The sequence below is a fragment of the Helianthus annuus genome, chromosome 16 (assembly GCF_002127325.2).
Source record: "Helianthus annuus cultivar XRQ/B chromosome 16, HanXRQr2.0-SUNRISE, whole genome shotgun sequence".
In the NCBI taxonomy this organism is placed as follows: Eukaryota; Viridiplantae; Streptophyta; class Magnoliopsida; order Asterales; family Asteraceae; genus Helianthus; species Helianthus annuus.
In genome coordinates this window covers 175931687-175950690 of record NC_035448.2, presented here as the reverse complement: position 1 = coordinate 175950690, position 19004 = coordinate 175931687, and the positions used below count along the sequence as shown (strand labels likewise).

Genomic DNA, 19004 nt, shown 5'->3' with positions numbered 1-19004 from the left:
CGCATACTTTTTTTTTTCTTTCATATGTTGTTTAAATTTTTCATAACTTGTTTTCTAAATAGGAATAATCACCATAACAATTTTATTGACTAAGATAAGTGTAATTTTAGCCTTTACTTTTGTTTTCACGGTCTCAATTTTCAATATATGTATGTGCCATCATGGATTCGTGATGTGGAAATCTCAAAGCGCTTTGTGTTGATTAGTCAATAGTCATCAACTTTTAAGTTGTTAAAAATTAGAAAAGTATTTTTTTTACATTTTAGGAAAAGTATTTTTTTTTAATATTTTAGTGTTTATGTGGCGCACGACGGACACATGTTATTCTTATCGTTTTAGTAAAATAATATTTTTTTCTTGTAAAATTAAACATTTATAATTGTTTAGGTAAAATGTGTCGGTGAAATAGTTAATTTGTTGATTTTCAATAATATTTATATGTATTTTATCTTTTTTTTTCGGATGGCGAAATTTTACTAGACAACTAGTAAGAAGCTAATATACAATGTACACAAAACACAAAGAACATTAGACCTTGTGAAAATACAAAACATGATACACCCAAGAGTCCATTCAATTTGCATGATTTCGAGTAAGTTGCCGCTTTTATTTCTTCCAAGCTTTTGGCCCGGTTGCTGTCGTAATTGTTTCCATAAGCACCAAAGAGAGTCAACAATAATCACTCAAAGAAGCTTATTTAAATATTTGTGTATGTTTACTATCTGGATAGTCGAGTAACTCTAGAATTTAGTACCCGAGGAGATCAGGGTATTGCACTACAATTCAATAGAGTCCTAACTCTCAAACAACCTTTGCAAACTCACACGAAAGCACCGTAATTTAATAGAGTCTCAAACAATCTTTGCAAACTTACATGAAAGCGGCAAATGCTCCATCGACTCCTCCAATGTCGCACACCATATACAACCCTTGGCAATCGACGACATACCTCTCTTAACAAAATCGACTTTTTATGGGGAGTCAAGTCAGTTTAGAGCGACTCCCCACCTAAAGAACTCCACTTGTATTTCATCTCTACAACATTTATGCTATATTATATTATTTTTTTTCTACGTATGATTAGAAAGATAGTATATAAATTTAAGTGGTGTCGAATCAGAAGTGGCCATACATACAGGCCACAATCTACTATATATAGGTCCGTAAGATTGACATAGGAAAGTCAACTCTGTGAAGGCGTGAATGGTGGTTCACCACAAATACTGTGGGCCTGCGCACACAATATAAATGCACTTAGGGTGGCAGACCGGCAATTCTGGTGGACTGATGACTGAGTACGAACACTCCACCGTCACTTTTTTTAATATTTTATATATTTTTAATAAAATAAACAAGTAGCAGGTGTTCAAATATGATTGGTTACATTTCACTTGTCATATTGGATGTCAGTAAACATGTGTCGGCGTCTCAAGGCGCCGCCTCTCAGATTGTTAGAGACACTTCTTTGGGCTTAATGTCTCCGGCCCAATACTCTTGGCCCAGTAATGTTTTTGAACCCGTATTGTTTTGTAAGTTTAACGTTCTAGTTTTTATAAGCAAATACTAAATAGTAAATCGTCAAGCCAGACACATTGATGGTTTAAACTTTTAATATAATCTTGACAAAAATATATTTTATTTATAAGGAACAACAAATTTGATGATTAAACGATTAAAAATCTAACTTATAATAAATGATTTCAAATAATGTCACATATAAGAAACTACAAATTGAATGATTAAACGATTAAAAATCTAACTTATAGTAAATAATTTCAAATAATGTCACATGACATTCTTTCTTCAACCTCAAAATTATTTTATATATATATATATATATATTTTTGAGTTGATATATTTTCTAAAAGGTCATAAATGAATATCATTTATCCTTATCCTTGTCACGTGTCATCACCATAATTATTCTTATCTTTTTTAACTATTTATTATATCTATTAAATTACTTTTACAGTTATTAAAAATTATATTTGTTAAACTACTTTTACAATTATTAAAAAAACTTGACCATAAATAGGTTTATTGGGCTCCTTTATTTTAGATTTGGTTATAACTAGATTTAAACTCCCCCCGCGTTGCGGTGGGGGCGTAGAACTATGCCAAATAGCACTAATGTCACACCACCGTCAGCGACTACCAACACTGAGTCGATCCAGGACCCGCGCGTTGCGACAAACTTGTCAAACGTAAAAAATAAATGTAAAACATTGAACCACACATGCATGTTGTGTCGTGTTAACTCGCATAATTTTGAACGAAACAAAAAAAAAAAACGTTAAACGACACACGCACGTCGCGCCGTCTTAACTCGCAAAATTTAGAACGAAAGTAAAACGAAAATTTGCGAAAGATGAAAAGTAGAGGGACCAAAGTTGAAGGTAAAAATATTGTGAGATTAAATTGAAAATAATAAAACTTTTGAGTTAAAAATGAAAAAAAAACAATTTATATGTGTTAAAATTACAAAACATAAAAAGCTTTTGGGTTAAAGTTAAAAAATCAACTTTTTTTTTGAAAACCCCCCAAAACATAAATTACAACACCTTATTCACAAAATTGTTGCTAATTTATGGAGTGTAAATTTACAAATAAAACAACACAACTTTGAATGGATCAACCCGATTGAATTTAGTAAGATAATGAAACTATTATTTGATTAGGGTACAACCACTTAAGCACAATTTACAACCATACATGCATACAAAACAGATTAAATTTGGTTAGATAATGAAACCATTATTTGATTAAGATACAACAACTTAAGCAGAATTTACAAAAATGTTACAAAATAATAATATATAAATAAATTAGATAATGAACAACAATTTAAGCACAATGTACAACTATTTTGATTAAGATACAACAATTTAAACACAATGTACAACTATAAATGCATACTTTTGTTACAAATTAATTAATAGTATATAATTAAATTAGATAATGAACAACAATTTAAGCACAATGTACAACTATTTTGATTAAGATACAACAATTTAAACACAATGTACAACTATAAATGCATACTTTTATTACAAAATAATAGTATATAAATTATTTTGATATATTTAATCAAACGATTCACTGATTTATCAAGAAAGTCACATTATTTTATTAATCACACTAATAACTTGATCATATTAAAATTCAGAGTAAAAGTTGGGTGTACCGATATGTAGTCACGATGCTTAATTGTAGCAATAAATTTATAAAATTATATATATAATTAAAAGTCATACGTGATGTTTAATCGACAAGTAGAAACATAGATGTTGAAAATTGTGTATTGATTATATGTTTGACATTATTTAAAAAAAAATTCATCATTAAATCGAGCATCGTATTGTTTTTATTAAAGTTGATGTGTTGTACGTATAAATCTTTTATCTTTTATGAGTTATTGAAAACGAACTTTAGTTGAAACTAACATTTTTTTGCAATGTTTTTCACATGTCAAACAAATCTTTTATCTTCGAAATATTTTGACATAACCTCTTTTTTGTAGTGACAATCTGAAAGTCGTGAAGTAACATGGTTTAGGAAAGTAATGTTTTTAAGATATAACAATTCATAATGTAATTGCGTTCAAGTACCCGAGTTATGTAATGAAACCTTTGAATGAACTAAACAAGTGAACAATAGAACATTCCAAATAAAAAAAATAAAGCAACAAAATAAAAACACCTATGAAGCTCACATGTAAAAATACTAATCCAAACTAGATGCTAATCCGAACTTAAGTAAAGATTGTGCAATAAAGTGTGGGCATGCACACAACCATCTATCAAATCAACAAATAGGTATGAATATCCTACTATATTTCTATCAAATCAAATAACAAATGGCTAAGTGCCGGTCCGAGCATAGCAATAGCGGAGATATCATGGACTGATTACATCGCAATAGATAGTCTAACGTGATTAGTAGAGGTGAACTAGAGAACCCCCATAATTGAACCACAAATGGAATGTAATCGAAATAGCATAACCAATTATTGGCTTATGTTTTTTTGTTTCTATAAAAGAGTTGGTTACGAAAGTATACACAACTAATCCACTATTGAACCAAACATTGTTAGGAATCACATATCCAATTTGCTATATCATTCACAATAAGCGTCAAATCTATCACAATTTAGCGAACGAAACATTGTTAGGAATCATACATCCAAATCTAATAAACATGTGATAATGATTACTAGCTATTGCAGCACATTGAAAGCTATAATAAACATACAATCACACAAATCTAACCAAGGTATCAAAGGAATGTATACCGAATACATACTAATGTGAATCAAGAACACAAACTGAAAAAAGAGAATGTTTTTTTAACGTGAATATGGTATTTTTACATGTGAGCTTCAGAGGTGTTTCCTACCCAGTTGGACAGTGTTCTTTAAAGTATTTATTTTACTATTACTTTACTATAGTTAGTTTTCTTCTTTCACTAACTTATGTTCCTACATCCTATATTTTAATAAAGTCATCAAACAACCTTTAAATTTCACTTAAAGTTTCTTTTGATTTTATTTTTTAGGTTTTCTATTTCAGTTGTTGTACCGAGTGTCGGTATTGTACCAATGCTTTAATTTCACCCCATGTAGTTTATTTAGTTTACTTCCTAGACCCTAAACTTTAATAAAGTTAACAAACAACCTTTAAGCTTTAATAAACTCTTCTTTCGACTTTGCTTTTATGTTTTTCTTTTTTGTTTGTCAAACAGGGTATCAAACAACCCTTAAACTTCAACAAACTTTTCTTTCGACTTTATTTTTATGTTTTCTCTTTCAATTGTTATATTAGGTGTCAAATATAATATTGATATTGTAATAAACCGAACCGATGTCGACCCCAACACGTGTAATTTTACTAGTTACTTACTATTCTATGTACGCTACACTACATTATCTTTATCTTTATAAATTAATATCACAACTCTAAACAAAATATATTTAAATCTCATTAATCAAAAAATTCAAAACACACCAATCAAACCTCATTTTAAAATTTTGATAATCAACAATTTGACAAAAAGAATTTGTATTTCTTTTACATCTTTCTTCTTACATATAACTAACATACAGTAACTAACGACTCACATCAGATCACAGCCGTTCAAACCCCCCTTTACATCTTCCTTACCGTCAGATCCACCTGACGTCACCAGATCCCGATCCAACGGACACAATTTAAATTCCCTTTGCCACATCAGCCCACACAACAACCCCCTACCGTCCGATCTCCACCCTTTCTTTCCCGCCACTTTCTCAACCGACTCCTTAACCGCCGCCGGAGACGACGCCGTTGACTCATCTCCGATCAAACAATCGCTAGACTCCGCTCCAGACGACGACTGTTCACTCTTCTTCGAACTCACACGGCTGAGATACGACGGCGATAACCGCCACGACAGCCGCCGCTGCTCACGGCGGCGATAACTCAAACCGCTCGATTTCGATTTCTCACCGACAAAATCATGAAAACACACAGCAGACATTCCATTAAACGCCGCGAAATCCGAACACTCGTAAACAGTCGCCGCAATATTAAGCACGCCGTGAATCCTCCCGGACGGTCGCCGGATATGTAACGCAGAGAACGCCGGAGTTCCAACAACCGCACCGGTTTTCGAACTAACCAACGAACTGCTGCTCAACAGAAACCGTACGTTACCGATTAAGTAATCTTTGATGAATCCACAAGCGTAGATCTGGAACTGGACTGCTGACGTGTCACCGTAGATGAAGCTTGGTGAAACACGGAAGATGAATTTTTCGTTCCATGTCGGGTTTTCGGAGCCGACCCGGTCGAGGTGGCTTCGGAGTTTGGATTTGGGGTCGACCCATGCGATAGTGTAGGTGTGCATACGGTGGGGTTTGAGGGGTTTGGGGATTTTGAGGGATTGGGCTGAGATCAAGTTGATCTCTAGGATTCTTGTTGTTGTGGTTTGGTCTGTGGGTTCGGTTTCTGGGTCCATGGTGGGTGGGTGGGTGGGTGGGTTTGGGTTGAAGATCGGTGGGTTGATCAAGAAGATGGAAGTGGAGAGCCGGGGAGTTGTGGTGGTTTTGGTTTTTTGGGCTCTCGACTTTGGTTTGGAGCGGGATGGGAGTTTTATAGATGTGGATTGAAGTTGGTTGAGTGTTTCTTTGGGCTTTGAATATAGATGGGCCGCTTCATATTCGGCTCAAACGGTCGACATCAAAATCTCACACAGAGGTGCCCAAAACCGGGTTTTTATACCCGGGTCGGGTACATACTCAGGTATGAGTATGACCGGGTTTTAAATTTTCGGATATTGCCAATACCTGAGTCAGGTTTGGGTCAGAGTATTGGCCAAGAAATCTATACCCTATGTACCCGAGTTCGGGTAGGGTTTGGGTTCGAGTTTTCTATACCCGGGTTCGGGTATGAAAAAAACCCGGATGGGTATAAACATGACCTTTGTAGTTTTTTGTTTCCAACTTCATTTTTGGGTTTATAAACATGAATTTTAATAATATAAAACTTTAACTTAACAAGACTTTACATGTTGCTAGGAACTAGAATAATCAAAGTGAATACATTCCTAAAACCCAGGTATAAAAAAACCCGGGTTTGGGTACTTAGCTGAAATACCATACCCGGACCCTAGGGTCGGTTTCGGGTTTAAAATAGCCAGGTTCAAGTTTTTTTTTCGTGTTCGAGTTCGAGTCCGGATTCAGGTATTTTGTGCACCTCTAATCTCACATGGCAGATTTAATATTCGTGAGAAAACGACTTGATGAAAGTTAAGGTCACCTTATTGGCTTATTGTATGTTTATTGTTTTTTGGTGGCATAAAAACTCAAAACGGATGAGGTAAATCAAAATATAGAAATATTTGTGATGAGTACGAGATTACTTTGTGATTTTCTTCGTGGACTTAGGTACTTGTATGATAGTAGATGATGCGGTTACCCAATATCGACACCCTCGCACCAAACCTACTTAACCGTGTCGAAACCATTTATATTATTGTATTATAAAAACAAGAATAAAAACTTTGAATTTGTAGGAAACTTGACATTATTGAGAAATCTGAGTTGTGTTTGATATTATAAATCAATTTTTGAGATAAGTTTGAGATCAAGTTTAGTGATAATTTTAACCATCTAAGACTATCTCCAATGGGTCCTTGAAGACCATGTCCTTAGAGGCCCTTGGATGCCTTTACCATTGGAGCTCATCCATCCTTAGAGGCCCTTAGGTGAGATGTTCTTGCAAAAGAGCATGTGTATGTCTTGGTTTATGTGATGAGGTGGGCCTAAAGTAAAAAAAGAAAAGTTTTATTGAAATATTATGTGTAATAGGTAGTTGATGAGGTGGAAATTAAAGAATGTAAGGATATTTGTAGGGTTGGAGATTAAATAGGGGTTTTTAAGGATTTGTAAGTATATTATGTGGCAGATGACGTGGCAGCTAAGGACACCTAAGAATGTCTTTAGCATTGAAGATAGTCTAACTTCAATAGATACCACCAACCCACAAAAGGGTGTCAGATGTATGACATCATATATACTAAAAATCTTTTCCCATTTTCATGTGTGTATCTAACAATAATTATACAATATACAATATTATATATGGGGAAATTACCAAAATATTGATTTACCAAAATATTGATTTACCAAAATATTGATTGACCAACATGATTTATCAAAATGTCACCCTCATATGTCCTTGGAATGGCGCCTCAACCACGGGATGCATCGATATGTCAACTATTGCGTCCGTTAAGGTGGTACTGACATATGTCGAGAATTATGGATTGAGTCGACGGCTGACGCATCAAAGGCAAAAAGGTGGCTGATGCGTCGGGCTGACTCCTCCTGGTGGCTTGGCTGACTCCTCCTAGTGGCTGATGCGTCGGGCTGGCTCCTCCTGGTGGCTTGGCTGACTCCTCCTAGTGGCTTGGATGACTCGTCGTTGTGGCTTAGCTGACTACTCGCTGTGGCTTCGCTGTGTTGGTTCAGTTCTGTTTGTGCATGAAGGAAAACTGTAAAACATACCTGTTATAGCAGACAGTGCGTTGGAGAATCCAGTAATGGAGTTCGACATGCTTGTCATCGTGATCTGGTTCCTCCTTAGGGTGCTGACTGATGATGGGGACTTAGGAAACCGAAAAGGGATATCGGCTATGGGAGAGGAGGTCGAAACTTATGATGTTATGGCTAATGGGGTGTGTGTAATTGTGTAACTGAGTAACCCCTTAACCTCCACATAACTCTCCTTATATAAGCACCCAGGAGGAAACCTAATTAGTTAATAACGGTAATATGGTCCATCAACAATTATCAACTAATTATTTAATAGGTTCTAATATATTTTATTCTCTATAATGTAAATGATTATGATGGCTATAGATTAAATATTAATACGTAATATATTTAATCTTACATTCTCCCACTTAGCTGAGTAATCATTTACTATGAGTATTAGATAAGCCTGATCAGGAGTTAACACTCATTTTAGCCTTAAACAAGTACTATAGCAGAAAAATACAGCCGTTGAATCATTATGCGACTCAGGACCCCCATTAATCATACTATAGCCTTAATTTAAAACCTAATCGTCATGATCAAAATACGCGTAAGCCCTTTGTTTGACTTGTAACTTTATTTGTCTATATGCCATTATACCGGTTGAACATATTCTAATAGACATACAAAATCAAACTGAGGAAATTTCATTAATCATAAAACATAAGCTAGTACAATATGCTCAAATAAGGTCTTTACTAAATCCCATATTCCGAACATGTTCTTCATAAACCTTAGGAGGGAGACCTTTAGTCATCGGATCCGCAAGCATATCCTTAGTACTAATATACTCGATACAAAGATTATTTTCCTCAACTCGTTCACGTACAAATAGATATTTCGTATCGAGATATAAACCAGCTCCAGTCGAACTGTTACTGTTCGAGAAACTAACGCAGCTAAATTATCACAGTAAAGCTTCAATGGTCTAGAAATGGAATTAACGATTTTGAGTCCAGTGACCAGGTTTCTAAGCAACATTCCATGACAGGTTGCGTTATAAATAGCAATGTACTCTGCCATCATTGTGGAAGTTGTGGTCAACTGTTGTTTATGACTCTTCCAAGAGATAGGGCCGCCTGCTAACAAAAAGATATAGCCCGAAGTGGATTTCTTGTCATCTTTGCACTTGGCAAAGTCAGAATCAGAATAGCCCACCACTTCTAAATGATCACTTCTTCTATAAGTCAGTTTATAGTCTTCCGTCCCTTGCAGATATCGAAGTACCTTCTTAGCTGCTTTCTAGTGATCTAAGCCAGGATTAGTCTGATAACGGCCTAGCATTCCAGCAATATAAGCGATATCTGGGCGAGTACAGACTTGAGCATACATCAAGCTCCCGACTACTGATGCGTAAGGTATCTGGCTCATTTGCTCCTTCTCAACCTCTGTTGTCGGACACTGGAATGAACCGAAAACATCTCCCTTAACTACTGGAGCGACGGAGGGTTTGCACTGTTGCATGTTGTAACGTGTGAGGACACGATCTATGTAAGCCCTTTGGGACAATCCTAAGATCCCTTTGTTTCTATCTCGGTGAATTTCGATGCCAATGACGTAAGAAGCATCTCCGAGATCCTTCATGTCGAAGTTATGCGAAAGTAACCGCTTCGACTCATGCAACATGTCTAAACTATTACTTGCCAATAGAATATTATCTACGTAAAGGACAAGTATAGTAAAGTTACTCCCACTCATCTTGAGGTAGGTGCATTGATCCACTTGATTCTTCATAAAACCTTGCCTCTTCATGACTTCATCAAACTTGAGGTACCACTGACGTGATGCTTGTTTTAACCCGTAAATGGATTTCTTCAACTTACAGACTAGATGCTCCTGACCCTCAGGTTTAAAGCCTTCAGGTTGTTTCATGTAAACATCTTCGTCCAAATCTCCGTTAAGGAAAGCGGTTTTAACGTCCATCTGATGCAGCTCTAAATCGAAATGAGCTACTAGGGCCATGACGATCCTTAAAGAATCTTTACGAGAGACAGGTGAAAACGTCTCTTGATAATCAATTCCCTCTTTCTGAGTGTAGCCCTTTGCAACCAATCTCGCTTTGTAGCGTTCAACGTTCCCATTCGGATCCAGTTTTGTTTTGAACACCCATTTGCATCCTACGGGTTTGACTCCGTTGGGTAATTCTACCAAATCCCAAACGTCATTTTTCTTCATGGATTCAAGCTCATCAATCACCGCTTTATTCCATTTAGAAGACTGATCACTGCTAATGGCTTCATTGTAAGAGATAGGATCATTGAGCTTTCCGGGATCCATTTCAGTCAGGTAGGTAACATAATCATCCCAATTAGTAGACCTTCTTTGCCTAGATGACCTCCTAAGTGGAATATCGGGTACAGCGTTGTCTTGGTTATGAGCGTTTGATGTGCCTTCGTCATGAGGTATAATGGGTTCTGATTGTAGAGGTGAATTTGGAGTTGGTGCAGTAGCTTCAGGTGCAGTAGTTGCATTGGGTACAAGAGGAGTAATCGGAGTAATGGTAAGCGACGAGTCTCTCCCCCCCCCCCCCCACGTCTTGTACTTCTTGCAATTCTTCGTAAGGGTTGGTACTGCTCCCACTGACCTTGAAATCCTCCAGGAACGCGGCAAGCTTGGTTTCAACAACACAGGTGACATGGGAAGGACAATAGAAACGATAACCCTTAGAGTTCTCAGGATACCCGATAAAGAAACAGGTAACTGTTTTAGGGTCAAGTTTCCTTAGGAAAGGATTGTAAAGTTTTGCTTCAGCAATGCAGCCCCATACTTTCATATATTTAAGACTCGGTTTCCTTCCTGTCCAAAGTTCATAAGGAGTTTTAGGGACAGACTTAGAAGGAACTCTATTGAGTATATGAACAGCTGCTTTTAACGCTTCAATCCAGAGGAATAATGGTAAATTAGTGTTGGCTAACATACTGCGCACCATGTTCATAACGGTACGGTTTCTTCTTTCAGCGACTCCGTTCTGCTGAGGTGTACCAGGCATGGTGTATTGGTTCACAATCCCCTGGCCCTTACAAAACTCATAAAATGGACCAGGAGCTTGACCCACATCAGTATGTCTTCCATAATATTCACCGCCTCTATCTGATCTCACAACTTTAATCTGAAGATCTAATTGCTTTTCAACTTCAGCCTTATAATCTTTAAAAGTTGTAAGAGATTCAGATTTCTCCTTAATGAGATACAAGTACATGTAACGAGAATAATCGTCAATAAAAGTGATAAATGAAGTATGTCCTGTTATGCCAGCGATTTGGTAGGGACCACTAATGTCAGTGTGAATGAGTTCTAATAAATTAGAACTCCTAGTGGCACCTTTCTTATTCGCTAATGTCATTTTACCTTTAAGACATTTGACACATGTTCCAAAATCAGAGAAATCGAGAGGAGGTAAGACTTCATCCTTTACAAGACGATTTAATCGTTCTCTTGAAATGTGGCCTAAACGCTGATGCCACAACATGGATGAAGTCTCTAAGTCTCGTTTCTCTTCCATCTTTGTGAGTGATTCATTAATGTTATATGACAACAAAGATTTGGAAAAGTTATCTTCTAGTTCTAATCTATAGAGACCACCATCCAGAATACCAGTACCATAAAGAACAGAATCATAGAGGATAGAGAGTTTGCGATGACCATGGGAAACAATAAAACCGTCCATGTCTAACTTTGGTCCTGATACAAGGTTCCGAGTTACCTCAGGAACATATAAGGTATCATAAAGTTTAATACATAAACCAGTTTTCATAACTAATTGTAATGTTCCAATGGCCTTCACTTCTAATTCTCGATCATCCCCAACCTTAAGCGTTCTTTGGTTTCTTTTCAGCTTCCGGATTGAAAGGAATCCCTGAGTAGAATTGGTAACATGAACCATAGAACCAGAATCAAACCACCAAGAATTAGCAGGAACACTTAAATTATAGGACTCAAGTATCATAAAATAATCGTTACCTTTCTTAGCCAGCCACTCCTTAAAGTCAGGGCATTCCTTCTGCATGTGTCCTGTCTTTTTACAGAACTTGCAGCGGATACTGCCTAAGGAGTTCTTAGAACTGGAAGGTGCACTTGTATTAGAATTAGGATTAGGCCTTTGGACTTTTGAAGCATCCTTCCTCTGATAATTGTTCTTCCTTTTCTTAGAATTGGAGGTAGTGAAGTTTGCAACATCAGTATGGCGATCCATCCTCATACGCTCTTCCTCCTGCACGCACATAGCGACCAGTTCACTCATTGTCCATTTGTCCTTCTGAGTGTTGTAATTGATCTTGAATGCTTCAAAGGACGAAGGAAGCGAAGTAATGATGAAATGAACAAGGAAACCATCACTGATTTCCATTTCCAACCCCTTCAGCTTATTGGCCATGTCATTCATCATCATGATGTGCTCGCGAATGCCGCTCCTCCCATCATACTTAGTAGTCACCAGCTTGAGAATAAGGGTATTAGCGTGTGCTTTACACGTTCCCTTGAACTGCGCCTCCACAGAAGCCAAGTAGGTTTTAGCATCTTCAGAATCAGGAATAGCTCCCCTGATAGCATTGCTTATGGACTGCTTCATAAACATGAGACACATGCGGTTACACCTAGTCCACTTTTCATGAAGTATCTGCTCAGCAGCAGTACTCTGAGTGGTAAGGTCCGCTAGCTTATTCTCCCTAAGAGCGTAATCAAAATCCAGCAGCTCAAGCGTAAGCATGAGAGCATCCTTCCATGCAGCAAAGTTATCACCAGTCAAAGATGGAATTCCCTGATTGGGTGCTGATAGTGGAAATAAGATGAGCAAGTTATGATACTAAGGAAGAAGTCTTAATGTGATCTAAGGGCACGTTAAACTAAGGCAGGCATAAATAATGACCATTTTACATTATAAAGCTGTGATATTGTCTATTACTAACATCAAAATAATAGACTTAGTTAAAAATTCTACTTAAACGAAAACAAAACAGCTTTGGCCAGAAGTGTAATCATTTAAGCATATGTGCAAAGTGGTTGTAACAAATCAGCTTTGGCCAGAAATTGAAACAATCACTTTAGTTATGCACTTGCTAAGTATGCCATCTATGAAAGAATTAAATCAGCTTTGGCCAGATATTAAAACTTTCATGCTTATGATGCACACTTAACATAGCTTTCGTAATACTTGAATGATAAGTAGATGTATCAAGTCAGCTTTGGCCAGAAATGATACATCAGAAGCTCATGCAAGTTAAGCTATTTTGGTTTTGCAAAAACATTATCTGATTCTGATTAATTAACTAAATAATTACAAAACCAATTATTTAATAGCAAACCACCTGTTAGCGCGGATCGAACTCCGCGGTGAGTTCGCTGGGGGGTGCGGGGGACAGCGTGCCTAAAATCCTGCCCTTCAAATTTCTCCAACTTCGCGAATTTGCTTGTCATGTCGCTTGCAGATTCACCAGTCATGTTGAAATAGTTCGTTCATTGTTGGTTGGAATTTAATGAGACCACAGTGAATCAAATAAAATTACTTGGATTGAATTGAGAGTCGTATGAGAACTATCAGAACGAACTATTTGATCGGTATACTCAAAAGTTCGAACGGATTAAACAATTCGTAACAAGAACAGGATTGTGATTTTAAGAATATCAAAAATACCGTAAGAAAAACTTGCGAATAGGATCTTCTTCTATGTTTTTAGTTTCGGAAAAACTGGTTCAAAATTATCCCCAAATTTTGCGGACCAGTTACCTTTTCCGTTTTGAAACCATAACCGACATTCTATTCAAATTAATAGATATGTCTCTTAATTGATTTGATACACCTTTTATTAATATAATAAAATTGCCATTGTGATTGCTGGCAAAACCAAAACCCACATCTGGCCTTTAAGGCTTTTTTACTTACCTTTCATTAATCAGATAAGTCCATTAAATATTATAACTAGACTCAATTTTAAGTCTATTAAATATTTAAACTATACCCAACTAATTAAGCCCATATAATAAAGGTATTTGGCCCAAATTCAATTACACACAATAGCTCGTTATAAAAATCAAGTCCGCCATTCCTGCATCACCTAACTCGATTAATATATAACGAGAATGCCTATTCAACGAGTTAATCCAATACCACTACAAATGTTGATAATCACTAAAATTACCAACATTCCTCCCTCATTTTAGTGATATCCATGATTAACCCAACTCAATTCTCAAAATTTCAAACTCATGCATAAATGAAAATGTCCTGAGGATTGAATTTTCATCTTAGTAAATTACATGATCCAAATATTCGAATATCGGGGTGTCTCTATGGATTGAACCCTTGCTATCCATTTGAATACTTGAAGGTAAAATACACATAAGTTTACAACCCATATGTTCTTACATGACACTATATTTTACTAGCCTATGTCCAATCCTTCAAAGAGTATATCAAAGCCAAGTCCAAGCTTCTTGAAGCGGCTAAACTTCATACTCTTATAGGTAGTTTCTTTATTCTTGCACCTGCAAATGCAATTTATCAAAGAACTATTAAGAAGTTATACTTCAACCTACTTTATCTGCAGTCTGAACACAAACCTTGGGATGATTCTAGTGTTGTGTTCCAATATCTTTATGACAAGTTTTCCACATTGAATTCAGCATCTAACGTTGTATTAGATGGGAATTGGGTGTCTTGGCATAGGATATTAAAGTGTGGACTTTAAACCCATCCCTTTGGCTGATTTGTTCACGAGATCTCTTCCTAACCCTTTAGTTAGATGATCAACCATATTATACTCAGATCTTACAAAATCAACAGATATCACTCCATTCATGATTAATTCTCTAATCATGCTATGTCTAACACCTAGGTGTCTACACTTTCCATTGTACACTTGGCTATAAGCCTTAGCCAAAGTAGCCGCACTATCACATTTGATAGATATAGGTGATATCGGTTTTGGCCACAAAGGAATCTCATAGATCAAATTTCTTAGCCATTCAGCTTCTTTACCAGCTGCTGCTAAAGCTACAAATTCAGATTCCATTGTTGAATTTGTGATGCAAGTTTGTTTCTTTGAGGCCCAGGAGATAGCATCTCCACCAAGTAAGAACACCCATCCACTTGTGGAAGAATGATCTTCCTTATTATTTATCCAACTTGCATCAGTAAACCCTTCAAGTACTGAGGGGAAACCCGAATAGCACAAACTATAATTTATAGTTCCTTTCAGGTACTTAAACAATCTGTTTATTGCCTGCCAATGATATGTGCTCGGGTTACTTGTAAATCTACTAAGTTTTCCCACCGCATAAGCAATATCAGGCCTTGTGCTGATCATAGCATACATCAAACATCCTATTGCTTTGGAATATTCAAGTTGAGATATGGGGCTACCTTGATTAGGCATAAGCCTAATGTTAGGATCAATAGGAGTTGCAACTGGAGAACAATTCAGATTGTTGAATCTCTTCAAGATCTTCTCAATATAATGCGATTGAGAGATTGATATACCATTGTTCCCTCGAGTGATCTTTATACCAAGAATCACCTCAGCCTCCCCCATATCTTTCATGGTAAACTTTGATGACAAGAACTCTTTGGTTTTAACAACTTGACCTAAGTCAGTACCAAATATCAACATGTCATCAACATATAGACAAATTATAACTCCTTTTCCTGAGGAGTCAAATTTTCTATATACACATTTGTCAGCTTGATTAAGTATAAAACCATCTGACAATACCACATCATCAAATTTTTGATGCCACTGTTTAGGAGCTTGTTTCAAGCCATATAGTGACTTAACCAGCTTGCAAACCTTATGTTCATTTCCTGGCATAATGAAACCTTCTGGTTGTTTCATATATATTTCTTCATCCAATTCACCATTTAGGAATGCAGTCTTTACATCCATTTGATGAATTACAAGATTGTGGATAGCTGCTAAAGCCAACAACAACCTAATCGTGGATATTCTTGCTACTGGAGCATATGTGTCAAAGAAGTCAATTCCTTCTTTTTGTCTAAAGCCTTGTATCACTAGCCTGGCTTTAAATTTATCAATGCTTCCATCCACTTTCATTTTCCTTTTGAAAATCCATTTACATCCTAATGGTTTGCATCCAGGAGGTAAATCTGTCAACTTCCAGGTCTTATTCTGCATGATAGAATCAATTTCATCTTGAATAGCTTCCTTCCAAAATGAAACATCCCTTGAAGCCATTGCTTCACTGAAAGTTTTCGGATCTTCCTCAATATTGAAACAATATTGATATTGATATTCAATTTTATCTCTCGATCCTTCAACCAAATAAAGTTGGAAATCATCACCAAAGTTCTTGGCTTTCCTTACCCTAGTACTTTTCCTTGGTTCTGTATTAGTGGAAACATCTTTCGTATTGGAAGAGTTTCTTTCAAAATCTTTTAGACTCTGAGGCACATCTTTAAGTCTAGGTACTGAGGAGAACCTATCCTCATTTCCAAAATCTCCATCTCTTGACTCAATTACTGTGTGAACTGACACGTAATCATTTGTTCTATCACATAGAACCTATGAGCTGGAGAATGTTCAGCATATCCAATAAATATGCAATCTATGCCTCTCTCACCTAAAGTTTGTATCTTAGGTTCAGTGAGTCTCACTACAGCTCTACAACCCCAAACTTTAAGGTGACTTAAGTTTGGTGCCTTTTTGTGCCAGAGCTCATATGGGGTTACCTTGGTCTTTTTATTTGGGACCCTATTCAATAAATAGCAGGCTGTCAGCATAGCCTCACCCCAAAATCCTTCACTCAAACCCGAATAGGACAACATGGAATTAACCATTTCTTTTAATGTCCTATTCTTCCTCTCAGATACACCATTTTGCTGTGGTGTATAAGGAGCAGTGGTCTGATGTATGATACCAGTAGATTGGAAATAAACTGGATCATAGTATTCACCACCTCTATCTGTACGAAGATTTTTAATCAAATCTTTTTGATGCAATTCTACTTCTTGTTTATATATTTTAAACTTATCTAAAGTTTCATCCTTTGTATGTAGCAAGTAAACATAACAAAACCTAGAAGCATCATCAATAAATGTCACAACATATTTCTTGTTTCCAAATGAGGGAGTATTATGAAAATCACATAGGTCAGAATGAATGAGTTCTAAAACCTTAGATTCCCTTTTGACATCTTTAAAAGGTTTTCTTGTTATCTTGGTTAACTTGCAAGTGTGACATTGATTATTATTCATATCAAAAGCGGGTTATCAAGCTCATTTTTGACATGTCTTTCATTCTAAAATAATTAACATGTCCTAATCTAGCATGCCATAATTTTGATTCATTATCTACTTTATTACTAGAAGAAGCAATACACACGGATTCTTTAGTAAACGGAACATGAACATTTAACTTAAACATACCATTAGATAAATATCCAAATCCTACAAAGGTTCCATGTCTTGACAAGATAAACTTGTCAGACTCAATGACCTGTTTAAACCCATAATTATTTAATACGATACCCGACAATAAATTCTTCCGTATACCCGGAACATACAACACATAATCTAGTAATAAGTGTTTGCCAGAAGTAAATACAAGCTTGACTTTCCCGACACCTTTGATAGGCTCGGTTGCTACATTTCCCATTCGTAATTCGGATCCATCATCAATAGGTTTGCACTCTTCAAACCACCTTAGATCTTTGCACACATGTACCGTAGCTCCCGAGTCTACCCACCATGCAAATTCATCATCCTGAACACAAAATGATTCAGTGATAAAGGAAACATAATTCACAACCGAATTATTATTAAAATCCGAATAATTATTCGAATTAAAATTCGAATTATTATTCATTCCTTTTGATGGACCTCCATTAATATCAAAGTATATCAATGGATCCAAATTATTAGCCATGCTTCCTTTTAATGTATCTGACAATACACCAGTAGATTTAACATTATGTGAATTATCTAAACATACCAATTTGGTATTTTCAACTGTGCCACCACAAGTATTTAAAACTTGGCCCATTTGTTTTAATGAACCATCACAGCCCAATGTCATTGTTTTAGGAATTTCGAGTGGGCCTGGATGACCATTAAAATCTAATGAAACTTTCATGAGTGGGCCGTCACCCACTGTATGATTAGAATTATGCCAATCGTCCAAGACTTGTGTTGTAGTTTGACTAGGCTCCAAAGGTGGGCCAATAGCATTAATTGTCAAAAGTTTCCCAATATCATTTTGTGAAATAATATTACAGCATTGCAAATTATTTTTATAATTATCTAAACTATTGTAACATGGAAATTTTGGTGTAGAAAAGTCATTTTTTCCAACATTATCAAGACAAACAGTGCCAAATAAGTCTAATTCATTTTGGTTTTTATTTTGTATAAATGGAACCTTTGTTTTCACCAAACTATCACTAAACTTATTTTCATTTAAATAAAATTTAGAACACGTACCCGTTTGAGTTGGTGGATCCTTGGACCCACTTGGACCGGCTCCACTCGAGCCTTTGTTGTTTCCCGTAAGCTTCACCCGACAATCCTTTTTGAAATGTCCCACTTTGTTGCACCTCCAACATGTCTTTTTGGTCTTTTTGTTTGAATTTTTGTCACCATGATCAAATTTGCGTTTTTTGCCTTTAAACTTGTTATAATTACCGGATTTCCCTTCATGTTCCACCATGTTAATTGAGGACTGGCCAACCACACTTTTGCCCTTATTTTTATCAACTTCTTGAACCCGAAGAGATTCTTCGATTCGAATGTGACTTCCCAATTGAACCAAAGTCAATTCTTCCTTTTGATGTTTAAGGGTGTGTTTAAAATCTTTCAACGATGGGGGAAGTTTATCAATGATACTTGAAACGGAAATTGACTCATCCATATACATATTGTGTTGAGTATATTGACCAAATATGTGCAATAATTCATTATATTGCTCCATAACTGGTCTATTAT

The 19004-nt window shown here is 36.2% G+C and overlaps 1 protein-coding gene across 1 annotated transcript; it reads right to left on the bottom strand.

The window, feature by feature from the left end:
* Window positions 1-4998: 4998 nt before the first annotated feature.
* Window positions 4999-6142, bottom strand: LOC110916193. The gene has a single exon (XM_022160949.2). The coding sequence runs from the start codon at window positions 5992-5994 to the stop codon at window positions 5113-5115; it is 882 nt and encodes a 293-aa protein (XP_022016641.1). The 5' UTR covers window positions 5995-6142; the 3' UTR covers window positions 4999-5112.
* Between the last annotated feature and the right edge of the window lie 12862 nt (window positions 6143-19004).

Bases quoted from the DNA above. Each gene is read 5' to 3' on its own strand.
- LOC110916193 (XM_022160949.2), bottom strand. From the start codon at position 5,994: ATGGACCCAGAAACCGAACCCACAGACCAAACCACAACAACAAGAATC.